Here is an 8,669-nt window from a genome sequence, read left to right as displayed (position 1 = left end):
ATCTGCTAATGTTTGATAGAGGTTTTGAGGCCTAGCACAGTAGAGATGTTTTCTCTCTGCAAGTTCTTCTGCAAGCTCACTTTGATGATTATCCATCAAATCTTCATTCACAACCACTACTAAAGGTTTACACAGCCTCAATGTCTCAAATATACTACCTGATCCTGTATTAAAGAATAATAATAATAAAAAAAAGAATAGTTACAATTACTTGATTGACCTGTGTTTTGCTGCACAAACAGATTTCACTTGGATTTTTCCATGCAGTCTTTTTCGATCATATGCCAAAAATTGACTTCATTCGTTCTAAAACTCAAAACATGCTTTACAAAGCTTGTACTAGTGAAGGAAATACTGATTGAATAATGTACAATTTTATTGAAGGTGTTGAATAAATACAATACACATATCAGTTGCAATATATGCCTAGTGGTAACATGACAATGTTATTAACTCAACTTTAAACCGGGTAGGACATGTATAAATCTGTAGCTGCCAAGCACACTAAGGAATTGGAATAAATCCATAGCAGAAGCATTATCATTGTCTCAACTCTCATAGGTCCAACTATACTGACACCCCTAAATAAGATTTAAGCACCTAAGTCATACGACACTTGATACCTCTCTATTTTATAAAACGTGACACTGAAACCTGTGTTTTGTGACTTTGTCTAGTGTCATGTTTATTTCACCAAACCTCAACGAAAATCGGTATAATTTACCCTTTCTCAGATGCTCATATGCTTGGCAGCTGCTGATATGAGCTGCCACTCATTTCCTATAATATTTCTCTTAATAGCCAGGTTTGTTTTCACCGAAAAAGGATGTCAAATATAATTAAAACACCATTGACACACGAGGATGTGAACACCTATGACCTATCTATGAATCGGAAAGCAGAATTCATTTCAAGCTACCAAGAACAAGCAATGGATATATTATTGGTGCAGACTTAAGAACTACATGAATAAAAAATAAGTGAAGAAGCATGTAAAATACAAACATCACAAGCATACCTGCATGGCTGATTACAAGAGAAGCTGATCTGAGATAGTCTGCAATACTTGATGAAAAAGTAAAATAGTCTACAGCCAGCGAGCCATCATCTCCATCTGACTACAACCAAAATGTTACCAAGAAAAATAAAATCTCAGTGAAAAAATAAAAAGCATTTATCGGTAAAATAACTTCCTCGCAGTGAAAAAACTGGCCATGCTCGAAGCATATTGTTTGAAATCAAGTTAGGTACTACTAGTTTATCCCATGTTTTAGGAATCTCTTTCAACCTTAATATAATAGCACATTTTGGCTAAAACCATCAAGGAAAAAAAAAACTTTCACTTGAATCTAATCCTAGTTCATTTTATCACAAAAAGAGAAAAAGTTGAGAGATTTATTTTACAAACGGGAAATGTATATAGACATAGCATGTGGAAAAGTGAGTATGTACAAGTAAAATATGAGGGCCTTATATTGACCAATGAAAGAGTAACTAACATAACTAACTAGCAACTAATTTCCGACTACCTAACACAAACAACAATATCTCTAATCTCTAATATAAATAACATCAAATTTCGGGTAAGAAATGAAGATATTTGAGAAGCAGTGGTTACAACCTTAGAAGGAAGATAGGATCCACGACCCAATTGAATGAGAAGATGGGTATAGCCTTTAGCTGCCAAAACTTTTCTGACATTTTCTGAATCAACTGCACTCACAAGAGCATCAAAACGAGTCGTTCCAACTGTCACAAACACCACTCTCCTTCTTCCTTCTTCTTTTTCTTCTCGATCCCCCATTTAGCCGAAGATCGTTAACCTTCTCGTTCTATTTTGACTTACTGAAAGGGAACCCCGAAGAAAGAGACGAATAATAATCCAAACTTTGAAAACCCTAAAGTAAATAATCAATTCAATTAAGAGAAACTCGCTTCTGAAAACCCATAGCATCAACCAATTGAATGAAACTATAGAGAAAATAAGAGGAATTTGTGGATGATTAAATCAATTAGGATGATGACGCACCTGACCTCAATAGTGTTAGGGTTCTGTTGGCGGCGGAGAACAGGGAGAAAGTGATGGCTGGAGAGAGGGTGCAGACGGCAGAACGCGGAAAGCTTCAAGTGGTGGCAGAGTTGTAGGCGGCGGAGAGCAGAGAGCTATCGGCAATGGAGGAAGAAAGAAGTGGTGGCAAATCCGGCGGAGAGCGGTGGCATCAGGCAGCGGTGAAGCACCTCACAGGACAAGAAAAAGAAGAGGAAAATCGTAGCTTTGAGACTGTTTCTGAGTTTGTTGTTGAAAGAAAGTATATTGAAAAAAATAGGTTAATTTATTATTATTAAAAAGTTAGTACTAAATAGTCCTAACTTAAAAAAAAAAATACATAATAATCTATTTAATAATAAATTTTTATATACACATAATATTTTGTCATAGAATAAACTCCACCGAATTATAATTATATCATGACATTCCACCTCTGTCCTCATAATTTGAAAGTTTAGGATTGAATTGGATTATGTTTTCTTTTTTCCAGATAATAAAATGAAAATAGTAAAAACAACTCAACTTTTTTGAACATCATCCCATCCCAACTTCACAGAGCTATGTTTCTAAATGCAAGAGTTCAGTAATTATGTACTAGAATTCAAAAAAAGTAGAAAACATAGTCTCCATAAATTACTACACGGCAATTATAACAGCTGCATACAAAAACATTTTATTCATTGGTGGCACCCAACTTTCTGCAGACACCTGAATTTGGCCTTGTATGAGTTATAGACTTATAGTGCTTTCAATTAGCTCACACTTCTCAGTCCCCTTACTAAGTATTTTTTCCTCCTTTGGAAATCCAATAATCAAACCAACAAAGAAGGACAAAACAATTTACACATACTTAATACAAGTGTAAAAATTAACTGAAAAAAAAAATGGACCTGCTAAGTGCTAACCATTAAAAGGGCCAATTTGTACACTGCCTACATATATTATATATAGTACTTGTAAACATGATCATTCATAGCATAATCCCAATTTTCTAGACAAAATCAGATGGTCATTCATAACCCATCATGTAGCAGCAAATACATGCTATTTGTCATATGAGCCCATTTTTTACAGCTAAAAAAATGGTTAATACAAACAAGTTAAAGAACTAAACAACTCTGAACAAAAATGGGATACCAATGAGACATTAATACTCCCATAATATGTCAAAGTTCAAGATGTCAGCATCACAAGACTTATATAGCAGAAAGCTCTTCATATATAGTCTTGATGCCTGGCCTCTCCGAAACGGATCGGATGCATCTGATAGCTATTCCTAGGACCTCCTTCATTCCCTTTTCCGCCACCGGATTGCTCAGTTCCGGCATCAAGGTAGCATCAAAACAATCCGAGCCTCGACCTTCGGACACTCGCAACCTCACCCATTCTGTCAAATCAACACCTCCCTCCTCACCAGAAATCACATCACCAGCACACCTTCCAGTTAGAAGTTCCAAGAGTATCACTCCAAAAGCATAAACATCTGATTTGAAGGATGGAATTGGCTTCTTGGAAGCAGCTAACTCAGGTGCACGGTAGCCTAAGACACCAGCATCAAGAATCTGTTCAACAGTACCGGCCTGTGTCATAAGCCGGTGAAGGCAATAATCAGCAACACGAGCATTCATATCACCAGTATCTAACAACACATTTGTGGCTTTTAGGTTCCCGTGAGGGACGGCGCGATCAAAATGGAGATAGTTCAAACCACGGGCTACATCAACTGCAATCTTGAGCCTCTGCACCCAAGTTAATGGTGGACCTTTTCTTCCTGGTCGATCTGAGCATTTAAATTAACAAGTTAAAGCTTCAAATATTTTAGATTGATAAACAACTCCAATAGATATAGTGGAGACAATTCAGAAACATTTATTCATTGCATCAGTAAAATATGGTATGGATTAGAATTCATGCACATCCATGCACATATAACAGATACATATAAAACTTGATTGAAACAAGATTTTTCCTTTATACTGTATTTCTAAGTTGAAAGAATCAGGCTAATGATTATTATAAATTTGATAATAAAGTTTTGTTTTGTGTGTATTGAAATTAAGTAAACTAGTAGCTGTATTGAGGATGGTATACACATCCAAGAACTTCAAAAGACAATTTAGAAAGGTCAATGAATTGCACATTAAGTATGATATTCGTGGCCAGATTATAATATAGGAATGTAAACATATTACCATAAAGAAAACTTGCAAGGCTTCCCGGAGAGATGTAATCTGAAAGAATGAGTTTCTCGTGCTGGGTAGGACCCCAATAGTATCCTCTCAATCCCACAACATTTGGATGCCTTATGTTTGCAAATTTCTTTATCTCTCTAACAAACTCTTTTCTCTGTTTTGCCACTCCTTCTCTTAGCCACTTCACTCTCAAGAACAAGCCATTCTCTAAAGTTGCCTTGTAAGAAGTTCCATGACTGCTCCTCCCCAAAACTTCAGCCGGGGCCCGAGAGAGCTCTTCAGGTGTCAAAGATATTGTATCATCAAGAAAATGCAGCTCTCCAACCAACCTATCTGGTGATCTTGTATCTAGTCTTGCAAGATTTTCAGCAGTATATGAATCACCTGACTCCGGTGACCAGGAAAAGTGGCTTTGTTTTGAGGGGGAGAACCCGGTTACAGCTGCCAATTTTTCATCCGGGCTGATTATCTCTGATGGTGATTCTTTCCGGGACGTCACAAGGTCCTCGGCTGATACAACCAAAGGACCACCCCTGTCTGTGGCACGAACCGGAGCCGAGCTGACTGGCTGTGGACGAGCACGGATATCCTTACTTGTTTCATATTCCGGTGGAGATCTTGACTTACGGATGTAGAGTATGAAGACTGCAAGCAAGACTAATATGAAGATAGCAACAACACATGACACTATGATTATTACTTTAACAATGGTGCTCATGGACTTCTTGGAACTTTCAGCTGGTGGAGTGGTTGATCCAGGAAGGCTAGTAGGAAGATGTAACTTGGAATTCCCAGGAAAGAAAGATGAATTAGGGAATTTCCTTAGACTTTCCGGAACAACTCCAGAAAAATCATTCAGTGAAGCATTGAAGTTTGTGAGCTCCTTTGGGATGTTATTTGGCAGAGGCCCGGTAAAATGATTTTCTGATATATCCAAGGAGTATAGTGAACTCATGTCAGCAATAGCAGTTGGAAGAGAACCAGAAAAGTTATTTCCGGCAATATTGAGCACTTTAAGGCCATTTAAAGACCAAAACTCGTCGGGAAAATAGCCATTAAACTTGTTATGAGAAAGATCAAGAATCTGAAGATCTGATTGACCAGGAGAAGATGAGAAACTAACACCACCAGTGATCATATTATTTTCAAGATGGAGCTCTTGCAAAGTTGGCATTGCAAGCAATGCGGCTTGAAGTTGTCCATTGATTTGGTTTGAACTAATATCAAGCACTCTAAGCTTTGGATATTTAGTTAATACTCTTGGAAGGGAGCTGCTAAGAGAATTGCTGGACAGATTCAAATAATTTAACCGCAAAAATTGAGGAGTTGCCTCAGGTATGTTCCCTGTCAAATGGTTTCCACTGAGATCAAGAAATTCTAGATTCCCCCATTTCAACATCCTGGTTAAATTTCCTTCTAATCTGTTCTTCGACAGATCGAGTATAGCACAGCTTCCAGTCAGCAAGGGGAGCTCACCACTGAAGCCATTCGATGAGAGATTAAGATAGTGCAGTGTAGTTGATGTAATTATACTCAGTGTCCCTGAAAGACAATTTGATTCAACATAAGATCTCACTATGTCACAAAAGTCCAATTCGACTAGTAGAATAAGACACATTTGTTATTCTAAGAAAATGAGAAATTGGAACTAGCTATATATACCTGTGAGATTGTTGGCACTCAAATCTAGTTCAGTTAAAACCAAAGAGTCTCCTTTTAGAAGGCCAATAGGAATAAATCCTGAAAATCGGTTGTTGCTAAGCTTAAGGACCTCAAGATCATAAACAAAATCAAATCCAGGCAATTCTCCATCCAATTGATTGTAGCTGAGGTCCAACACCTTCACATTTTCGAAAACCGGTAGCTCGGCTCCACCATCCAGTGATCCAGTAAACCGGTTGTGGCTTAGATTCAGATGCTTAATACTTTCAGATATCCGTTGTAGAAACTTCTCAGAATTATCACTCTCTAGCATATTCTCACTGAAATCAACATAGCTGGCACTTGATAAAAGCATAAATTCAACATCTAAATGACCATCAAGCATATTGGCATGTAAGTCAAGGTTTTCAAGAGTGGACATCTGCTCAAAACCTTTGGGAATTTTCCCAGTGAAGCCATTATGAGACAAGTTAAGAGATACCAAGTTAGCCAGCTTAGTCAACGATACTGGCAGTGCTCCAGAAAAGGAGTTGCGGCTCAGGTCCAAAGACTGGAGGGAAGCCATTGCCGAAATCGAGTCAGGTATCCGGCCAGAGAAGTTATTCCCAGCCAAGGACAGATTCTGCAAGCTACCTAAGCTGCCAACTCCTGATGGCAATGCCGAAGAAAAGAGGTTATTGGAGATATCCAGAAACTCAAGGCCTTTTAAATCACCAATGTTGCCAGGTAGTTTTCCTGAAATCGAGTTATTGGACATGGAAAGCCTAACAAGCTTTGTGAGGTTTGAAAATACACTCAAGTCAGCATCAGCAGAGAGACCTAGATTATCAAGCACAACCCCAGCAACATTACCAGCATTACAAAGAACTCCATTCCATGAAGAAGGGCATCCATCAAAGTCAATGGATTCCTCATTCCATGAATTGAGAACATAACCAGTAGGGTCATGCTTGATGCCTTTCTTGAACTCCAACAATGCCAAAATGTCCTGGGAAGGTAGTTGCCCCATAACTGTGAAGAAAGATAAGGACAATACTACAAGGCTAAAGAGATTCATCATGTTCATTTCTATAAACACTTTAACCTTTTGCTTATGTGTGTATAGTTCACACTCAAGTTTAGGACACAAAGGGTAGCCACTAGCTTTCAGAATTCAGAGTTTCAGACCCACCACCAACAACCAAGTAGTACAAAGTAGATTCCAAGATACACCCTTTCTATAATTCTTGTAAAAGAAAGCGCCAATTTACAATCTCCAAAAAAAGGAAGAGTTTTGAGCCCTTAATTTAAAGGACTTAGTTACAGTAAGAAGCAAAAACACCCCAAGAGCATTCTTCAACACCACAAATAGTATCTAACCCTTCAGGAAGCAAAGAAAGACAGCATTACATGAAAGAAGAAAAACCCAAACTAGATACTAAAAATGCAATATGAAAAGCTTTAAAAAAAATCCCAAGAAGAAATGCTTCACCAAGTTAGAAACTTTACATGCTAAAACCACCACACGAGAAGCAGAAGCTCCAGAATCCTTTAGTAGACTCAAGTTTGCAACCATTCACTGCACAGAACAAGCTAGAACGGCATCAATGTACTGAAATGAATAGAAACAAAAATGAGTAAACTTTCAGAGATCTGATAACCAAAAACACAACATTTTTTACCCAAAAAAAAAAACACCAAAAAACACTTCCTAAAACACAATGTAGGTTCTAGCACGCCACTACCTTCAAGTATCAAACTTTTGAAGCAGAAATGAGGGCATGGCACGAAAAGATTGGAACTTTAAGGCTTCAGAATTGAAGCACAGGACACAGCACCATTGTTACTACAACCAACTCATGGAGAAAGGAAAATGAGTACCCAATTTGACATCCACACTGCAATAAAGAGAAAAGGGACCCATCATTTTTTTTTTATTTTTATCTTTTTTGGAAATAAAAACTAAAAAGCATTGATTGAACTATTGAAGGATGGGGATCTTTTACCCCCAAAAATTTTTACTTTAGTAGTGAGTGTGTGGAGGGTGACACCAAATCCTTAAAAAGTGAGTTCCTTTGTCCCTTTTTTGGTTGTGTCTTTTAGCATGCATGTGACAATGGAATACCTCAAAAGACAACACTAATTGCTGATTTTTAAAAGGTTTAATACTGGATTAAGTTCAAAATAATTTTTTATAAATAAACAAAAAAAAATTGGTTTTGTAAAAGCTTAATATCATTTCTTCAAAACAATTTATCTATTTCTGAGTTCTCTACCGGAAAAAAATTATCATACACGAAACTTTATGCAATGAAAAATGCATGGAGGCATGGACAAAAAGTATAGTGGGAAAATTTTAAGGACTTTATTCTTTTCTTTTCATGTTTTTTATATTCTCTTTTTTTTTATTGTTCACTTAGACGAGATTCGAATTTTCGATACTTATTTAAATAGACTAGTAAATTAACCACTAAATTAACACAAGTTGATTACTCTATTTAAGGCCCGTTTAGATAGGTTCATAAGTGACTTTTTTTTTATTTTTAACTTATGAAAATGTGTAGTATTAATGTCTGGTACAATTTTCAAAGTAAAAATTGCGACTTTCTAAAAAATTATTTTAGTACTTAAAGAGAAGTTAAAAAAAATAACTTCTCTCGTAATAAAATTTTTTTTATCATTTTTCTCTTAAAATAAGTATTTTTAGAACTAAAAAATCAAACACAAAAGTAACTTAATAAATTGACATTAAACCCAAATGCGTCTATTAATTTAATCTTTTATTT

General features: G+C 36.6%; 2 protein-coding genes across 5 annotated transcripts in view; both read right to left on the bottom strand.

Moving 5' to 3' along the window:
* LOC107638853 (UDP-N-acetylglucosamine transferase subunit ALG13 homolog) overlaps positions 1–2,452 on the bottom strand; it is a gene marked incomplete in the record, with an annotated part of 2,787 nt that extends 335 nt beyond the window's left edge. Inside the window, 4 exon segments of the mRNA XM_016342252.2 lie at positions 1–164; positions 1,019–1,118; positions 1,622–1,845; positions 2,030–2,452. Coding sequence (XP_016197738.1) covers positions 1–164; positions 1,019–1,118; positions 1,622–1,804 — 447 coding nt within the window.
* Positions 2,952–7,838, bottom strand: LOC107638852 (probable LRR receptor-like serine/threonine-protein kinase At4g20940). 4 transcript variants are annotated; one of them, XM_016342249.2, is made up of 5 exons: positions 7,629–7,838; positions 7,393–7,495; positions 5,905–7,264; positions 4,243–5,784; positions 2,952–3,830 (listed from the first exon to the last, which is right to left on the bottom strand). In XM_016342249.2, exons 3-5 carry the CDS (start codon positions 6,968–6,970, stop codon positions 3,247–3,249), a joined length of 3,192 nt encoding a protein of 1,063 aa, XP_016197735.1. In that variant the 5' UTR covers positions 6,971–7,264; positions 7,393–7,495; positions 7,629–7,838; the 3' UTR covers positions 2,952–3,246. The 4 variants fall into 4 exon arrangements, with proteins under 4 accessions (XP_016197735.1, XP_020976386.1, XP_016197737.1 ...); XM_021120727.1 differs by having other exon boundaries at positions 7,393–7,476; XM_016342251.2 differs by having other exon boundaries at positions 7,393–7,462.

This window comes from Arachis ipaensis, chromosome B04 (genome assembly GCF_000816755.2).
Source record: "Arachis ipaensis cultivar K30076 chromosome B04, Araip1.1, whole genome shotgun sequence".
NCBI lineage: Eukaryota > Viridiplantae > Streptophyta > Magnoliopsida > Fabales > Fabaceae > Arachis > Arachis ipaensis.
The sequence above is the reverse complement of the archived record's forward strand: the minus strand, read 5'-3'. Positions and strand labels throughout refer to the sequence as shown.